Source organism: Bombus pascuorum, chromosome 12 (assembly GCF_905332965.1).
Source record: "Bombus pascuorum chromosome 12, iyBomPasc1.1, whole genome shotgun sequence".
In the NCBI taxonomy this organism is placed as follows: Eukaryota; Metazoa; Arthropoda; class Insecta; order Hymenoptera; family Apidae; genus Bombus; species Bombus pascuorum.
The window spans coordinates 12,094,353-12,112,189 of NC_083499.1; the positions used below are offsets into that span (position 1 = coordinate 12,094,353).

General features: G+C 38.5%; 3 protein-coding genes across 5 annotated transcripts in view; 2 read left to right on the forward strand and 1 right to left on the reverse strand.

Moving 5' to 3' along the window:
- Positions 1-2,427, forward strand: LOC132912929 (3'(2'),5'-bisphosphate nucleotidase 1). Its single transcript, XM_060970762.1, has 5 exons — positions 1-239; positions 844-1,329; positions 1,419-1,638; positions 1,715-1,799; positions 1,913-2,427. The coding sequence occupies exons 2-5, from the start codon at positions 972-974 to the stop codon at positions 2,171-2,173; spliced, it is 924 nt and encodes a 307-aa protein (XP_060826745.1). The 5' UTR covers positions 1-239; positions 844-971; the 3' UTR covers positions 2,174-2,427.
- Positions 2,387-4,940, reverse strand: LOC132912911 (luciferin 4-monooxygenase). 3 transcript variants are annotated; one of them, XM_060970738.1, is made up of 7 exons: positions 4,837-4,931; positions 4,642-4,703; positions 4,245-4,395; positions 3,369-4,162; positions 3,110-3,282; positions 2,642-3,049; positions 2,387-2,570 (listed from the first exon to the last, which is right to left on the reverse strand). In XM_060970738.1, exons 3-7 carry the CDS (start codon positions 4,380-4,382, stop codon positions 2,449-2,451), a joined length of 1,635 nt encoding a protein of 544 aa, XP_060826721.1. In that variant the 5' UTR covers positions 4,383-4,395; positions 4,642-4,703; positions 4,837-4,931; the 3' UTR covers positions 2,387-2,448. The 3 variants fall into 3 exon arrangements, with proteins under 3 accessions (XP_060826721.1, XP_060826720.1, XP_060826719.1); XM_060970737.1 differs by lacking the exon at positions 4,642-4,703 and having other exon boundaries at positions 4,837-4,940; XM_060970736.1 differs by having other exon boundaries at positions 4,642-4,874.
- A 50-nt stretch (positions 4,941-4,990) lies between these two features.
- LOC132912901 (5'-3' exoribonuclease 2 homolog) overlaps positions 4,991-17,837 on the forward strand; it is a 28,695-nt gene continuing 15,848 nt past the window's right edge. The window contains exons 1-15 of the mRNA XM_060970709.1: positions 4,991-5,205; positions 5,315-5,442; positions 5,514-5,625; positions 5,701-5,874; positions 5,948-6,110; positions 6,191-6,651; positions 6,748-6,954; positions 7,026-7,160; positions 7,226-7,383; positions 7,457-7,625; positions 7,691-7,780; positions 7,863-8,019; positions 8,105-8,333; positions 8,422-8,628; positions 8,718-8,797. Of these exons, the coding sequence (XP_060826692.1) occupies positions 5,131-5,205; positions 5,315-5,442; positions 5,514-5,625; positions 5,701-5,874; positions 5,948-6,110; positions 6,191-6,651; positions 6,748-6,954; positions 7,026-7,160; positions 7,226-7,383; positions 7,457-7,625; positions 7,691-7,780; positions 7,863-8,019; positions 8,105-8,333; positions 8,422-8,628; positions 8,718-8,797 (2,545 nt within the window). The 5' untranslated portion in view covers positions 4,991-5,130. The remainder of the gene's footprint in view (positions 5,206-5,314; positions 5,443-5,513; positions 5,626-5,700; positions 5,875-5,947; positions 6,111-6,190; positions 6,652-6,747; positions 6,955-7,025; positions 7,161-7,225; positions 7,384-7,456; positions 7,626-7,690; positions 7,781-7,862; positions 8,020-8,104; positions 8,334-8,421; positions 8,629-8,717; positions 8,798-17,837) is intronic.

A 17,837-nucleotide genomic window follows, 5' to 3' on the forward strand; every position in this document is an offset into this window, starting at 1 on the left:
ACAGAACGCGAGACTTTGATGGCTTTGGTATAAAATGATCTGTGATATTAAAGAAATGATACTAACTTTTTATAACATCTTTACGATATGCTTAAAGAAAAATAATATTGAAAAATTGTAGGTATCCGTTGTGATTAATATCATAATTAAATGCTTGTACAATGTTATTATACGGGTAGTTATCTGCTTTGTTATAATATTGTACATTGCTCTTTTAATTGAGCTGATATTACAAATTTGTAAGTATTTTAACTTTTCTTTCTATATTTATCTTTTTTCACGAATAAATCATTTTTCGTTGTTTATATTTTTTTACAATTTGGAAATAATCATATGTAGGTATATTTAGAAGAATTATATTACATATACTTACAATCAGTGCTAATTTATTAATGGGTTTATCAATGAGACAAAGGAAATAGTTTAATAAATGATTTCTATCTTACAACGCATATTTAAATTTGATACTTTGATTTGAAATAAATAAAATTAAATAGTTCTAAAAGTCTTTAGTTGATTGTTTTCACAAATCATATACAATGTGACCTACATATATTAAAAACTTTCGGTGGAAATAATTTTTCGAAATATTATAATACTAGTATAGGCGGGAGGGGGGAGGGGAGAAATAAATATTGAAATAAAGATTATATTTCACTTTATACATATGTTAAGGCTTCCGTTGTATAAAAAAATATGTATGAAGAATTTTGTTATTTAATTTACTGCTACTATATTAAAGAATTAGCATGCAACTTTGGAAAGAATCTATTGTGTGTTTTGCCCAATATAACCTTGAGAGTTAACATTACTTTCTAAACTTTTTGTTTAATTTTTTTATAGCTTGTGATCCGGATACTGGACACAATCATGTGCGTAGTATATATTTGAAGCATTGTCAATAAGATATTCAGTCTCTTTTAAAAAGAGAAGTGTGAATATTTATTAATATTAAGCGAAACAGTTGTAAAATGGCACAAAGTGCTTGTTTATTATCTCGAATAGTGGCTTCTTCTATAACTGCTACAGTAAGAGCAGGTAAAATTATAAGAGATGTTATGGCTCATGGAAGCTTAAATATAGTAGAGAAAGGCAAGGATGATTTACAAACTGAAGCTGATCGTTGTGCTCAAAGGTGTATTATTGCCTCATTAAGCCAGCAATTTCCAAATATTACCATTATTGGTGAAGAAGGAGCATCAAACTGTGAAGTACCGTCTGATTGGATTGTAACAGATGTGGATCAAGAAGTACTAAAATTAAAGTTACCAGCCTATCTGGAAGATATTGATCCTAAAGATGTGTGTATTTGGGTAGATCCATTGGATGGTATATATGTATATTGTTTATTTCAATCATCTTATGTTATCATAGTTTATTTGCCAAGTATGTATATGAAATTGAATTGATATTTTTAGGAACGTCAGAGTATGCGCAAGGTCTTGTGGAACATGTTACAGTACTAGTAGGAGTGGCAGTTGGACATAGGGCAGTTGGAGGTATAATTCATCAACCATATTATAAAAATACAGAAAATGAAATACTAGGACGCACTCTCTGGGGTATTAATGGTGTAGGATTTGGTGGATTTGCACCAACTCCTCCACCAGAAGAAAAAAGAATAATCACAACTACAAGGTATAATTGGATTTTAAAATGGTTGAGGTTGCTGTTGTATTAAACAGAAAGTTACAAACATGTTACATTCTTTCAGTTCACATTCAGATAGCAATGTTCAAGCAGCTATAAATGCTTTGTCTCCTGATGAAGTTTTACGAGTTGGTGGTGCAGGGTATAAGGTAATATAATTAGTGTAGTTATCATTTTTTAGTTATTTAGTAGCATTTTATATATGATATATTGTTGACGTATTGTCTCTTAGATAACTTCATTGTTGTTATTTATTCAACAGGTGATACTTTTAATGGAAGGCAAGGCTCATGCTTATGTGTTTGCTAGTAAAGGTTGCAAAAGGTGGGATACTTGTGCCCCTGAAGCTATTCTTTACGCAGTTGGTGGCACACTAACTGACATTTATGGAGAGCAGTATTCCTATAATGCAGAAACAGCATATTCAAATGACAAAGGTGTGTTAGCTACTGCCCCTGGTCAAACTCATCAATGGTATTTAAATCATATACCATACGAAATAAAGCAAAAATTAGGACAGTAGTGTCTATAACTTTATAGAAAATGTTTTAATATATATTTAAATAGGATATTAAAAGATTTTGAGAATATGGCTGGAATAGAATATTTCAACTTTTTTCTTCTTGCATTTCAAACTTTTTATAATTTAGTAAAAAGTAAATTAAAAATATGTTCCCATACAATTTCACCAAATATCTATAGTTATAGTATCTTTTAAGCCTCTTTGGAGCAAATGTAAATATAAAGGAAGAATATATTTAAATTGGAAATGTTTCATTCCTTTTTGTTGTAAATTTTTTACAATTTTGATTTGAGTGTATCGTGCAGGATTCGTCGTAGGATTTTCCCCGATGCAGTTCGTGGAATATTTTCAATAAATTTAACACCACCTCGAAGTCGTTTATGGCTTGATACACGTTCTGAAACATTTTCTATTAATTAGATATGAAACAGCTAATTAAAAAATTAGCATATTAGTTAAAAAATTTACCATTTACGAATTTAATAATATCTTCTGCTGTTATATTAGATCCTTCTTGCTTAACAACAAAAGCAACCGGTAGCTCGCCTGCTTCTTCATGCGGTAGTCCAATAACCGCCGCGTCTTTAATTTCAGAGCAGGTTAATAATATTGCTTCTAATTCAGCCGGTGGAACTTGAAATCCCTTGTATTTAATAAGTTCTTTCATACGATCTACTATATAGAAATAGCCCTGTTCATCGTAATATCCTACATCTCCTGAATGCAACCAACCATCTTTATCGATTGTTGCCGCGGTAGCTTGTTCATTATCGCAGTAGCCTTTCATTATTATATCTCCTTTGAAACATAATTCTCCTACATTGTTTGGTCCTAGGGGTTTACTTGATTCATCTCCGTCAATTGGTATTACTTTAGCTACATGTTAAAAAAAGGTATCAGAGACAAATTCGTAAAACATAACTGTTTAGTTTTTACCTGATACACCTGGAACTAACGTTCCTACACTTGTATATTTCGTATTATTATCAGGTGAATTCATCACTGCCAAAGTAGTTTCTGTTAATCCATATCCTTGTTTTATTATTGGCATATTTAATCTCTTTACAACCATCTTTGCAATTTCCTCAGATAAAGGTGCTGCACCACACCTAATTAAGTAAGAGATACGAATTCTCGATTTTTGATAAAATAAAACATCATTTCCTAGTGGGATATGCTAAATAATTGAACTCACCAAATCTCTTTAATGCTAGATAAATTATATTTATCTACGATAGGATGTTTCGCTAAAAACACCATAAGTGGCGGCACAACAGTTATGTGTTCGATTTTGTACTTTTCTATGGCATGTAAGAATAGTTTCTCTTCAAAACGTGGAAGAATTACGTTTTTATTTCCAAAAACGAGTGCTACCAGCATCACGGAAAAGGAATACACATGGAAGAATGGTAATAAAGCTAAACCTGTTGTATTTGTATTTAGAATATTAGGCGATGCAACTGCTAGATTTTTTATCACAGACAAAAAGTTTTTGTCTGTTAACATTACTCCTTTTGGCAATCCTGTAGTGCCACTAGAGCATGAAATAACTGTCACGTGATCATTAACATCTACAGAACAGGCGTGGAAGTTGTTATCAACGATTATGTTTGACGTTAGAGTTTTAATACTTGGTAATTTACTATCTATGGCTTCTGTTAACATTATAAGCTTTGGTAACCAGAATAGCTGAGGAATAACCTTGTATATGTTCTTTGCTCCGATTGCTGATACAAAAATGTATTTTGGTTTTGATATATTTAATGCATGTTTTAATTCTCTTTCTGTATAAAGTGGATTTAACGGGCAGACAGTAACACCTAAGTAAAATGCAGCACATACAACTGGACAATATTCTAGATTGTTTTCACTACATATAGCTATTCGATCATCCTTTTTTAGTCCTTCTTTATTAAAGGCAATTGCCAATTTCCGACTAATGTCTAAAATATCTTTGAAAGTTTGTGACTTTTCTGTATAAGCATTTATCTGAAAAAATTTGTATTTTCAGTTAATATGAAGTAAATATATTATTCCTAAATGGTTTTTAACGTAATAAAAGATGATTTACCTGTGCTACCCAAGAACCACGAATACTTAATTGATTTAATATCAATTGTCCTAATGTTACATTCTTGAATTCCAAATCGGGCAATGGCGGTCCATGTAAAATATTTTTTTCTTGCATATTGAGAAAACCTTTTTGCATGTTTTATAACGTGCTGAAGAAAATAATAGTCTTCTATTTAGTAAAATGATGAAGATTAGTAAGGTATGCGAATAAGCATCTTATTTGAACATTTATGCCACAGGCTAATTAAAGTTTATCTACTGAATCATGCAAACAAAGAAACTATAATTTTCGGTTAGATTAAATTGAATATTTTTTCGTAGGTAATACGATTACATTTATTTACATTGAGTATACTTCTAGTGGAAGATACAAAAAGGTTAAAATATTCATTTACCTACGATTATATGTATATGATTTTTCCGCACTTACTAGCGGTATATAAAACGATCTTAAGAGCTAAAATATAGGGAGTGGTAAAGTGAAATAATTATATATTCAATTTTCATATTAATCAATCAGCATTTTTTCTTAGAAAAATTTATATTTGTAAATATAGCATTGATCAATTTATTTAAAATGCTATACAAACTCCAATCCCTTTATTTTCAATGCCTTTTTCGTATTATTGTTTACAATTTAAAGTTGTCAATTTTATGATGTATATACACTGCCGAAGATGGCAGCACCTATTGCGAGATTACAGGAAGTGAAGATTGTACATATGTATACAGTGGTATAGTTTAGGGTTTCGTAAACCTATGTTATAGGTTAAATATGGGTGAACAGTGAAAACAGTTGTGCTCGTTTAATTTATATACATTTTTGGAAAACGATTAAAGAAAGACGTGTACCGTGTGCGGAAACACACGATCGATACCAAAATATGGGTGTACCAGCATTTTTTCGATGGTTGAGTCGGAAGTATCCTTCTATAATAGTAGAATGTATCGAGCAAAAGGTAGGTTAGATTTTTATTATAGGTTAGATTTCTATTTTTTGTGAAGAATATTCCCCTTGTAATGCATAAAAGTAGATGTAAAACTTGTATTTTTATTGTGAATTTATAGCCGATAACTACGAATGGTGTACGGGTACCGGTGAATTCGGCAGATCCTAATCCAAACGGAATAGAATTTGACAACTTGTATCTTGACATGAATGGTATCATACATCCTTGTACGCATCCAGAAGATAAGTAAGTATTTTTGGTATAGTAATTATTAATTTACCAAATGATTAAACAAACATCATATAATATCTTTGTAGGCCAGCGCCAAAAAATGAGGAAGAAATGATGGAAGCCATTTTTGAATGCATCGATCGCTTATTTCGTATTGTGAGACCAAGAAAATTACTTTACATGGCAATTGATGGAGTTGTAAGCGTTTTTTATGAAACTGTTAAAGAATTTGCGTGTGTACAATTATTATATTCATGTTGATCATATGTATAGGCACCCAGAGCAAAAATGAACCAACAGAGATCAAGACGATTTAGAGCTTCGAAAGAAGCAAGCGAAAAGGTTAATGAAATAAAGAGAATACGTTCTGAATTAACTCTCAAAGGGGCGTCCTTGCCCCCGGAAAAACCAAAAGAAGATCATTTCGATAGCAACTGTATTACGCCGGTTTGTATAACATTTTTTTGATATACCGAATCTCATATACGAAGAATAATTTTTGGATATAATTTAATTACAGGGTACGCCATTTATGGCAAGATTGTCAAAGTGTTTGCATTATTACATACACGATCGTTTAAATAATGATCCTGGTTGGAGAAATATAAAAGTAATTTTAAGCGATGCGAATGTACCAGGTGAAGGAGAACATAAAATAATGGATTTTATACGTAAACAAAGAGGTAAGTAAACAATTAAATATTTAAAATATCATTGTATTATATGGAATATTAAATGCAAAATATTTTTGTTTATGTAACAGCACAACCGGATCATGATCCCAACACGCAACACGTTTTATGTGGAGCCGATGCTGATTTAATTATGTTAGGACTTGCAACACACGAACCTAATTTTACTATTATTCGTGAAGAATTTAAGCCAAATAAGCCGAAACCATGCGATATATGTGGTCAATTAGGACATGAAATGCAAGAGTGTACAGGTGCAGAGGTTAATCAAGGAGACGAAGCAAATGATTTTGGATCCGAATGCCAGTATATATTTGTGCGGTTAAATGTCCTCAGAGAATACTTGGAAAGAGAGTTGCAAATACCTAACCTACCATTTAAATACGATTTCGAGCGAGTTATCGATGATTGGGTATTCATGTGCTTCTTCGTAGGAAACGATTTTCTTCCGCATCTTCCATCTTTGGAGATTAGAGAAGGGGCAATTGATAGACTCGTTAATTTGTATAAAAAAGCTGTATATAAAACAGGAGTACGTAATACATGTTAAAGACAAAAATATCTGATCAGCTGTTCGTACGTACAGCAAACAAAGCAAGAAACATTCATTAATAACACTTAATTACAGGGATTTTTGACAGATAGTGGAGATGTAAATTTAGACAGAGTTCAACTTATAATGTCTGAGCTGGGCGATGTCGAAGACGAAATTTTCAAGAAAAGACAACAGAATGAATTAGCCTTCAAGCAACGTGAAAAAGATAGAAAGAAAGTATCGCTGGGAGTCGGTAATAATAAACCAAAGTGGATTCCTGCGGGACAATTTGCACCAACTGTATGTTTTAAGTTACACTTAGTAAAGATTTATCTTAATAGCGCCGTTTAATAGATATATTTTTATTACAGCGTATCGGTGAACATGTGAGTCCAGTACAAAACGCACGTTACGAAGCTTATCAGATGCGTGTTCGTGGTCAAAATTATCATACAAGTGCAAAAGGAAGTTCTCGGGAGATGTTAGAAAGTATGATGCGTCCTGAGGTACGTTCTAGATCTCTATTTTTATTCGTACATAGTTCGTTCGTAAATATATCGATTGTTTGTAGAATTCAACTAATCAAGCAGTGAAACGTAAAAGAGAGATAGTTGAAGATGACTCGGACGACGATCAAGTACACGATGAAGTTAGATTGTGGGAGGATGGCTTTAAAGATCGTTATTACGAATCGAAATTCGACGTGTCTCCTGATAATTTAGCATTCAGGTAAGATAAGTTATACGATGAAATATATTACGTAGATTCTGAATTATAATAAATTTTATTTAATTACATACAGGAATAACGTAGCGTTGCAGTATGTGCGCGGTTTATGTTGGGTTTTACGATATTACTATCAAGGTTGTGCTTCGTGGAAATGGTATTTTCCGTATCATTACGCACCATTCGCTAGCGATTTCATCAATATCGGTGGTCTTTCTACCGAATTTGAGAAAGGCACTACACCAGTAAGTACTTTGAGATCGAATCAATCGTCAAAAAGAATGTAATTTCCTTGTTTTGTATATTTTAGTTCCGTCCATTAGAGCAATTGATGGGTGTATTTCCAGCAGCTAGCAGTAAACATATCCCTGCGCCGTGGGCAAAATTAATGATCAATCCAGTAAGTTGAAATTCGTTATATGTAAATTATACGACATATAATTCCCGATGCTTATCAAAATTTTTTATGTAACTTGCATTAGAGATCGCCGATTATCGACTTCTATCCGGAAGATTTTAAGATTGATTTAAACGGTAAAAAATTTGCTTGGCAAGGAATAGCTTTACTTCCTTTTGTGGACGAGAAACGATTGTTCAAGGCATTGGAGCCTTATTACGATTGCTTAACAGAGGCAGAAAGTACGTCTATTTCAGTAAATAATAGGATTTATATATGATTTCTTTAAAGTATTAAATAATTTAATATTGATATTAATGTTTTTAGAGGAACGAAACGTTGAAGGAGACAACCGGCTATACGTAGGACTTGGCAATAGTGGTTATAATTTTATAAAGGGACTTTATACGAATCACGTATTATTCGACGCAGAAACTCAAATATGCATAGACAACATGCGAGGTATGGTCTTATTAGCGGACGATTGCGTCGGAGATGGGGCTACTTTACCTTCACCCATAAACGGTCTACCAGTCAGGAATAATAAAGTATATTGGTACGTACGAAATACGCTAGATCTTAAAATGAAAATACATATTTCATCATAAATCGGAAGTAGAATTTTTATCTTTTTTCTGTTATAGTGCCAGATTCAGAGATCCGAAATATAGCAGTAATTTCATTTTCCCTGCGAGGAAGTTGAAGGGTGTCAGAGAACCACCGAGAGTTTTGAAACCTCAAGACTTTGATCAAATGAATCGTAATACTGGAAACACTTGGAAACCACAAATTGGTTTCACTCCTTCCACGCAAGTAGCTACATTGAACGATGCAGGTCGAAGAATACTTAGGTAGGTTACAATAAGATCTTTACAGTATTTGTAGTATTTAATCGATTTAACATGAACATATAAACACAGATATTTCTTTTTGTACGTAGACATTACACGAACCACAATGGGGTGCCACCACCATACAGTCCCGTATCGATGCCACAGTCGCCATATCCAGCACATCACGGTGAGTTACAATTTTAAATATATTAAATTAATCGATCGATGTTGAGATATCCGTTGATATTCAAAGGACAATTAAGAATTAAGAAATAACGTAGAAAGGAACACGAGTCTGATTTATATTAGAAAACAAAGTGGTCACCGCGCGTCAAGTTCTATGCTCAATGTGAGTCACAACCCTTGATCTGTCAAACAATACCGTGCTTATTAGAACCAAATTGAAGCGCACGCGACTCTTTCAGATTACCAACAACACAATTCTTCGTTGAATAAAAACCACGTACGGGTGGTATTCATTGTTTTCCGCACCCTATCAGAAGTCGCGGCGACACCCCATCTCGTACGTATATTCGTGTACGTGTTTCGTGTTCTATGCGTCGATCGATTAAAATTGTCTCATGAAAGTCTTTTGTTCGTCGATCCGACGACTTTTTTCTTTCGTAATGTTATTTTAATCGTAATCAAACAAAGCCATGCATTTATTAGCTAGTACCTCGAGTAAGGACTTGATTCATAAGAACCAATTATAGGAAGCTGACTCGCATAATAATTTCCACCTAATAATTTGGACCTTGCAACTGATTATAATCGAATAATCGCCAGCTGAACGAAAGTTAACGTTCGTCAAAATTTTTTCTTCGAAGAAATGAAAAGCTAAATCCGCAGAACCAATGTCTACTCCTATATCCTTGCTTCGTTGTACTTTGCTTTTTTCCTTCTATATAGATGGCGAGGGAAATCATGTTCTGTCCTCATCATCCTCGATTCACCGTCATCTCTGTGCTGGCTACATCAAACTCGTTAAAGTCACCGAGAACTGCCCCCGAAAATTGGGAACCGATTAGGGCCGTCCCAATTAAGGGTCGGCCACCGACAGTTGTTAACGACCTTTGACTTCGTAGCCACGCAAGATTTTTCCATCTAAAATCTAGCCGACAGACTAGCGAGGCGGCCAGGAGAATTGATTCTCCGTTTGCTTAGTTAGTTGCTCCTTGGTTGCATGTAGAATGAAAAGAGAGAGAGAGAGAGAGAAAGGTGGGCGAAGAGGGGCGCGAGGACGGGAAATCGGGGGTCAGAGGCGGGAGCACGAGCGTGCAAGGGGTTTGCGAAGCCGAGGGGCTTCGGTCCCGGATTAGCTTCGAGGGTAGTTCGTCACGTAGAGCGTGACTTCGGCCGTTTCGTTGTTTGGCACGTCGAGGTGGAACCAACGGTTCCACGGTTTTCCCCCAATTATAAAACAAACGCGGTGCACTCTGTAATTATCCAATTAGTGGATGTTCCACCATCATCGCCTGCTATCACCGTCGTTCCAACCATCGTCAGATCGTCGTTGCAAACCTGCCCCCGGCTTTTCACGAATCATCCGTTCTTCTCCCCAAGCAGGTCGATCCGTCTGGCTGACATTACAAAGCCGAACAAACGACTATTACTTTGTACCAGTGATTCGTTATCGTTCCTCGTTGTCGACGTCCGAGTTCCATCCGTGGCCTGTAGCGGTACACCAGCCCGAGGAAACGACTCGTCGACTACGCGAGCTCTAACGGGCGTGCATCTGTGTTTCGATTCGCGTTTCTTCGATGCACACACGGTCCATGGTTTTTATGTGTTTTATGTGTGGGATTTGGAAATTTCCTTCGAACGGTATCATGGGATATTTGGTAGTTGGTAAGATATTCGATGATAGGAAATGAACGAAAGTCGATAAATTTTCCTTCCATTCTTCTTCCTCATCTACGATTACGCGTGTATCTCTCACGGTATAAAGTCGCACACGCATCGTTTTCTTCGATAGAAATTTACTAGATGAAAGTTTGTTGATCCTTCTTGTTGCGGAAATCTTCGAATAAAAGATTAGAAATTTCCGTAAGTAATTAAAAGCAAGGCGCGAGAAGAATTATTCGCGAATTATGAGAATGCAGCTGGAAATACCGATTCTGGGAAGATGAATTACGATCGTTGGACGATGACAGGAGCAGGAGGCGTAATCTGATGGGTGCACACGCGACAAGAAGTAGTCCGCGCGTGACCGTAAAAACAAAACGTTGTTACACGGTGTGTGATTGATTTACCGAGGGGTGTAAACGCCAGGCACACGCGTGACCTGGTCGAACGGACCCTTCGTCCAGGAAGCCACATTCACCGTCCACATATGCAAGAATTCTAACGTTCTCGTTAATGCGTTTAATTTCTCCATCGAATACATTTTGGCATCGTCTGCCTGAAATTGACACTTGTTCCAAGATGACCAAAGGACACTTTCACGATGGATACGGAGAGATCAACGTCGTTTAGGCAATGTCTCGAGGAGATCGACGAGATAGAAAATTTGAAACGATCGTCTCTCGAAACAAAACATCGTATTTTGTTAGAAATCAGGCGAATCACCGGACCAACTATTACAGGAAGGCTATTACAGCAAGGCGTACAAAAAGCTGCGGCTCATTTACAACTGTATTTCACGAATCTTGCTAGTACCATGGGTCAAGCACACGTTATGGAAGAAGCAAGTCGAGCAAGCGGCTAAAGTAAAGCGAGTCAGCCAGCCAACCAAGTAGCAGCAAGCAAGCAAGAAACAAGCGAGCAAGCGAGCAAGCAAGCAAGCAAGCAAGCAAGCAAGCAAGCAAGCAAACGCTTCCTAGGGGATGAAACTGAAAGGAGGAGTAGGAGGCGAAGGGGAAGGAGGAGGAGAGGGTTGGTCTACGTTCGTTCGTCCATATCTTCGTCCAGATGACAGGTGCAGAGGCCCCTCGTTAGACAAATTAAGCTTCGTTCTTGGCCTCCTGCCTCGATGCCATAGCGTCTACTACTCTCTACGGCTTTGTCCGTCTGTCTCTATTCCATCCTCGTCTCTCCGCGTCTCTGTGTCTCCGTCGCGCGCGCGCGCGTCAGCTCGTTCGGGACTGGTTTCGAGTGGACTGCAAACACTCGTGCAGCCAGCGGTAGCAGAGCCTCGAATCGCGCAGACACCGGGCGCAAGACCAAGAAGAACCGTCCGGAATCGTGCTGCTCGCTACCACCAGCTATCCTAACGGTGATGCATAGAATTCCTTTCGAACGTTCCTCGCGAATCGACGGAAGCGAATCGTGGCAGGATCTTCTTCGTGCAAGGTTTACGAGCAGAACAGATAAAAACGACGTTACGTTTTTGATGTTTTCTGAAAGATCAACGTGTCCGTGATGGCGATCTTCTCGATGCGAATGCGGCGAATACTTGGAACAAATTTGTAAATTTTTCTTTTCTTTTCTTTTTCTAATAAATTACCTATTACTCGATTTCCACGTAAGATTGCTTACACGAAAACGAGACGATCGAAATGTATCGAAAGCAACTAAAATATCTTCGTCGTCGAGCTGTCTGAACGCGGCGACGACCATACGAAACTATTAGGGTGCGTATTTTCTGAAAGCGTGCACGTTCACGGCGCATCTTCGGTCTCGATTCGCTGGTGGAAATTACCTCTCTGGGCCGCGTCCCATCCATCGGCAGCGAGGTGTGCCGCGTCTATTTACAAGCTTCTCTCTTTCTCTCCGCCTTTTCTCTGTCCCTCGCGGAAACTGGCTGCCGCTTTCACGAGATATTACCTGTAATGTCCGCTGCATCCATTACGCGTCATTATCCATCCATTAGTCGTTTTCAGATCCGTAAAACGGACGGTTCGAAGAAAGACGTTTAGACGCTCCGATGCGCGCAACGGGCCAGCCTCCTTCTTTCATTCGCCTTTCTCTTTATCTTCTTCCACGGGAATATTCCCTCCAATATCCTTCTCGCTTATCTTCAAATTATTCTTAATATTTATTATTATTCTCATCTTATGGAAAGTGGTTCACCATAAATATACGGAACAGTATAAGATAGCGAAAACAATAGAAACGAAATCAGGATACTTGTCAATTTTAAATAATTCCATCTTAACGAAGTTTCAGCTACATATTCCCAAAAGACCCTTGATAATCAAACTTTAGAAAATTCTCGATAATCTACTCCTAAAAACATGCTCGTGTTCAATCTCCGACGATTGACCGTAATTTAAAAAAGATAATAAAAGCGAACGATGAGAGGCGATTAGCGGACGAGCATTAGCGACTTTACAATTGATATGTCAGCGACTACAAGCATCGGTAACTCGACGGTAATTACGGGTTGGACCGGTAACGAGGACACGTGTTTTCCATGGAAAAACTTCGATCTCGAAGACGAGTCGAACAAAGCGATCCAGAAGGATGAAGTAGGAGGAGGAGGAGGAGGAGGATGAGGGAACAGAGGCTTCTTCTCTAAATGCTCGTTCACCCTCGCCTATTCATTCTTCACGTATGTCTACTACCTGCGATACAGCCTCCCCGCCATTAACTATAGGATCCATTCATCTTCGAGAGCATAGGTGAACTTGTCCTCGCGATCTCTTCAGACACTCGATGATGCCCGCGCTCTGGCTCTCTTTGGACTGAAACTTCAAAGCCTGCTCCTTTCTCTCAACGGAGACAGAGAAAAAGAGAAAGAGAGTAGGCAAGAAGTAGGCAAAGAAGAAAAAAAAAAAAAAGAAATATGCGTTTTATTATCAGAAGGTTTTCTTCTTCTTCCAGTACATCTTTTACCGTTCCACCTAATTCATCGTAGATAGATTTATTTCCGTGGCTGAAAAACGGAGGCAAAAGACTAGAACGATTTGTGATTGGTAAAATCGAATGTCTATAAAAATTGTAAGATACAAAGGAGACCCTCTTTGGCCGAGCTCCTCGATTTAAAAAAAACGCTGAAAATTCTTTTCACGAGAGTTTCTCTAATTTAGCAAGGAATTCCGAGCGGAGTCGAGTATGTGGTCGATTGAAAATTCGTACGAACCACGGGGATAACGATACGCTTGTGCTCCCATAGCCCGGCAACAGGGACAGATACGGTCTCTGTTTTCCATGGTGTGGGACTGACGGGCGTCACTGGCAGCGCCGTGGCTAATTTCCTCGGCATTGAACCGCATTGTGCTCTAAATCGGCCTTCCCGCCTTCGAAAACCCACCCCCTTTGCAACCGCATGGACAACCTACACCGTATCTCTCTGTAGGATCGTCCAAGTTCATTTAACGCGCCACGAGAATTGTTCGTTTTTTCTTATTTCTCAGTTTTCCTGTTATCGGAGAAATCGTATTTTCTCTTCGTCTCGCTCTACATTTATACGTCCGATAAATTATCTCTCATCCAGTTTAATAAGATTTCTTGCGAATTTGGCTTTTCATGGTAATTTCGATAATAAGCTGCAATTATCTTATTGACTCGATTTTGCCCCATCTCTCCAACTTTCGATCATTTACGAGAGTCGAAAGAGAAGAAAGAAGGACATTCGGCGTTTTATTGATTCAATAATCGTAATTACAAGAGAATGGACAATTTCTCGTTCAACTCTTTACCTTGAAACATCGAGTCGCGCGTTGAGTCACGAGGGCGTCAAGTTTTCAAAATCGAACAATTCTTAATATTTCACGTCCGGTAAGCTCTAAATAAGCTTTTCGGCGTGTTTACGACAATCTGGAGCCGTCGATCTCGCGTAAAAATTATAAAAGAATAACGAAGGAAAAATGAGAAAAATTTCATGGTCGAAGCGTGCACGATGCGCGAGGTCAGCAGAAAAGCGAATTAAGTCCGGCTAGAGTGGTAGATTTAATCGCGCTATTTTTTACCTCGCGGAGGAGCACGGGTGAAAAGTCGTGAATATCCGCGAGGTGTCAGCGAGCCGCGGCTCCTTCTTCACCACCGGTAAGAAATCGTGAAACGGGTTGAGGATGCGTGGAGTGGCGAACCGGAGGGGTGGGATGAGAGAGCGACTCGACGTCGAGAGGGATCCGCCCTCTCGTCAAGGGTCCAGCCAGTAGACAGTCTCACTAATTACGCCGCGCCTCATTAGCGTGGAAGCCTGGCAGTCGCTTAAGGACACGTACGACGAGTCTTCTTCGGTTTCGTCAAAGATACAGATTTCTTTTTCCCTTTTCTGCTCCTTCTTTGCTCTATCCTCCCTCTGTCTCGATTCTTCCTCCTCGCACTTTGTTCGTTCTTTCCTTTTTTTTCTTCTTTCCTATCTTTGCTAACGGACGAGAGGGGAAGGCGAGTGAAAGGGGCCAGGTCCTTTACCGCGACTCTTCCTCGCTCGCTGACACTGAAACACTAAAAACAAGAAAAAAAATATTAGCAATGAGAGAAATCCTCTTGTTGCCGCGACGCAAGAGTTCGAAGAGCACGGGTGTACGCGCAGAGATCCGCGGGGTGGAAATTGCAGTAGGTACGTGGAGAAGTACGCGGTTTCTTGGGTAAAATTGGGAACGATAAGAGCGAGTGTTTTTCCTTTGTGGCGAAGATTTCGGCGGTCGTCGAGGATAATTTATAGGGACTGTTGGACAGATTGCCGATACTTAGCATTTAACAAGCGCGTTATTCAGATTTTCGCGGATAATTGGCTGTTTTTAACGTCGACGATTTTTAAGGAAATTCTAAATTATCCTATTCGAATATATTTAACGAAGAAGTTGACGTAATTATATTGAAAATTATCAATTCTATATAAATCTGTACACGCATCAGGGATTAAAGAAAAAATTTCCTCGTCCTTCGATGCAGCCGGAGCAATCAAAATCGTTAAGGGACACAGAAGGGGCGTTTGGGATCACTTTGATTATCAATTCTTCGCTTGACCAGCTCTGGTCCACCAGGATCGTCCGACTCGAGGCAATTCTCTCGACGAGCGTGAAACTCTATTAGAGCCGGGAGGGCCAGCAGCTATGGTACCGTTTCGATTTGTTCCTGTGAAGGGTACGTGCGATTTCTAGTGGCTAATAGAAAGGCTACCCTCGACTCTCTATAGTTACCACGAGGTGGAGGAGGCGCAGGGGTCGATTCGTTTGGTCTTTTACTTAAAGCCAAACCGACCCCATATTCGTTTATATGATCGATATTATCGGACCATCAGTTGCCTGTTTAATCGGGCAAATGTCCGATTCGTAACTGTCCCATACTACTTAATATTTCATGCTGACACCGCAATGCTCTCTGTTGAATTGCTTTCTCTGACTTTTGCAATTTCTAGCGTAATTGCGTACAAGGTGGAATATTTTCCTTTCTACTTATCGTACCTTACGATATCTGAAATTCTAAATATATTCGGAATATTCTTTCGTAATATGTAGCGTTGTTCCTTAATTTCTGTTACGATACATATTTGTAAAAAATATGTAAAAAATCTGAGACTCGTGGTACCATAGCAAATAATTTTATCATGGAAGAAAGAGGAACAGATATTTTCGCAGTGTTAGATCTATTTTTCCTGAAATTCTCGTTACGTTGACTTCCGGGGCTAATCGAAGAGTCGAGGACCGACACGTCTGCTCGTATTACGTTCCCATGAGCTAACCGGGGACGAAGGTCCTCTATCGTTGGCAAGTAAAAGAACGGCCGCGAGAGAATTTTCCTTTCTTTTTCGGATCTCAGCGGATCACCTGAATGGAGGAGCCTCTTTCACATAATAAAAGTAAATGATGCGCATATCCTACGTTCTCCGGCCAGCCGAAGAAAAGATACGTTGTTTTGTCGAGGGATCATCGTCGATACACCTGTGCACTAACTTCTAATTCTCTTCTCTTTACTCTCAGAAATAACGCCAGTGCATGTAGTTTCAGAGAAGAAAATCTTTACCTTTTTCTCCTTAATTTTTTCATCCAAGTTAATTTTTTCTTCCACTTAGGATTCATAATGTCCAATTTCTCTTTCGTAGTTTTTACGTTGCGTCCTAAAAGTAATAAGATCATATTAATAACGAACGATAGATACTTAACAACCCTCCCATTAATACCCAGTAGTAACTTCTAGATCCTAAGGTACTAAATCGTACCGTAAATTACTCGTGCCTATATCTACGAACTTATGTATATCCGAGATCTGAAAGCAGTCACCGGAGATAGAGCACAGGCTGTTCAAGCTTTGAAAAAGGGAGCAACCTTGTACTTTGAACTTTGAAGTGAAAGTGCATCGGTCGAACGTGCGTTTAAGCGACACTATCCGGTAAGAAAATTCGCGTGGCCTTCCTCTCGTGGGATTTCTATTCGGTCCTTTTCCTTTTCTAGCTCTCGTTCCAATTAACCTTGAGGCCACGAAGCGGCTACGAGCCTTTCGCCTCGCAGGATGCGAAGGAGAGCATAAAGGGGGCAGTCGAATGAGATTAATTCAGAAATGACGACGAGTTCTTGTTGCCTCCCTGCGTACGCACGATTATATACGATGGATGTGCACGCAGAGAGAAAGAAAAAGAGAGAGAGACAGGGAGAGAGAGAGAGAAAGACGACTCCCTGAATATATGTGTAAACACGCTTCGTAATACCCTTCTTTCTACGGTGATTTTGCTTTCATTCCTTGCTTTTTCATATCCTCTTTTTATTGCTTTTTTCATTTAGTTTCTAGTGTTTTCGTTTTAAATGTTTTTCCATATATATATTTTTTGTAATTGTTTTTAACTGCTCTTTCTTTGCTGTGTTATATAATTAAGTAGTGTTTTTTAGACGTTCACTTCGCTCGCTCTCGTTTTTCTTTTTTTTTTTTTTTTTTTTTATACAAAACGCAGCTTACGCAACGAACGTCTTGATTCTAGTTCGATCAAAGGTTCAATTCTCTTCGTCCTCGTGTAAAGATCCTCGAAAGACGCTTTCGCGACTGTTCAACCGTCGCGTTGTTGCATCTCCATTCGTCTCTCATTTTTACTTCTTTCATTTCTTCGCGCCGTGTAAATTACATTTGCGTTTCTGGGTCGCGCGATTAACCGACAGAAACGAAAATCAATCTTGGCGTGTTTGCAACGTCGAGAATTCGACGAATGAAAATGTTTTCCGCTTTTCTCTCCCGCCTTTCCCTCGCCCGCCGACCCGCCGATATTTTTCTCTGTCCCGGAATCGGGGCTTTTCATCGTTCCTCTTTCTCTTCTCCTCTCTTTCTTTCGTTTTTTACCTTGGCACCGTTTCTTCGCGCTCGGTTGCCTCGAGAACCCGCTCCACGCGCGTTTGTAATATCAAGAAACC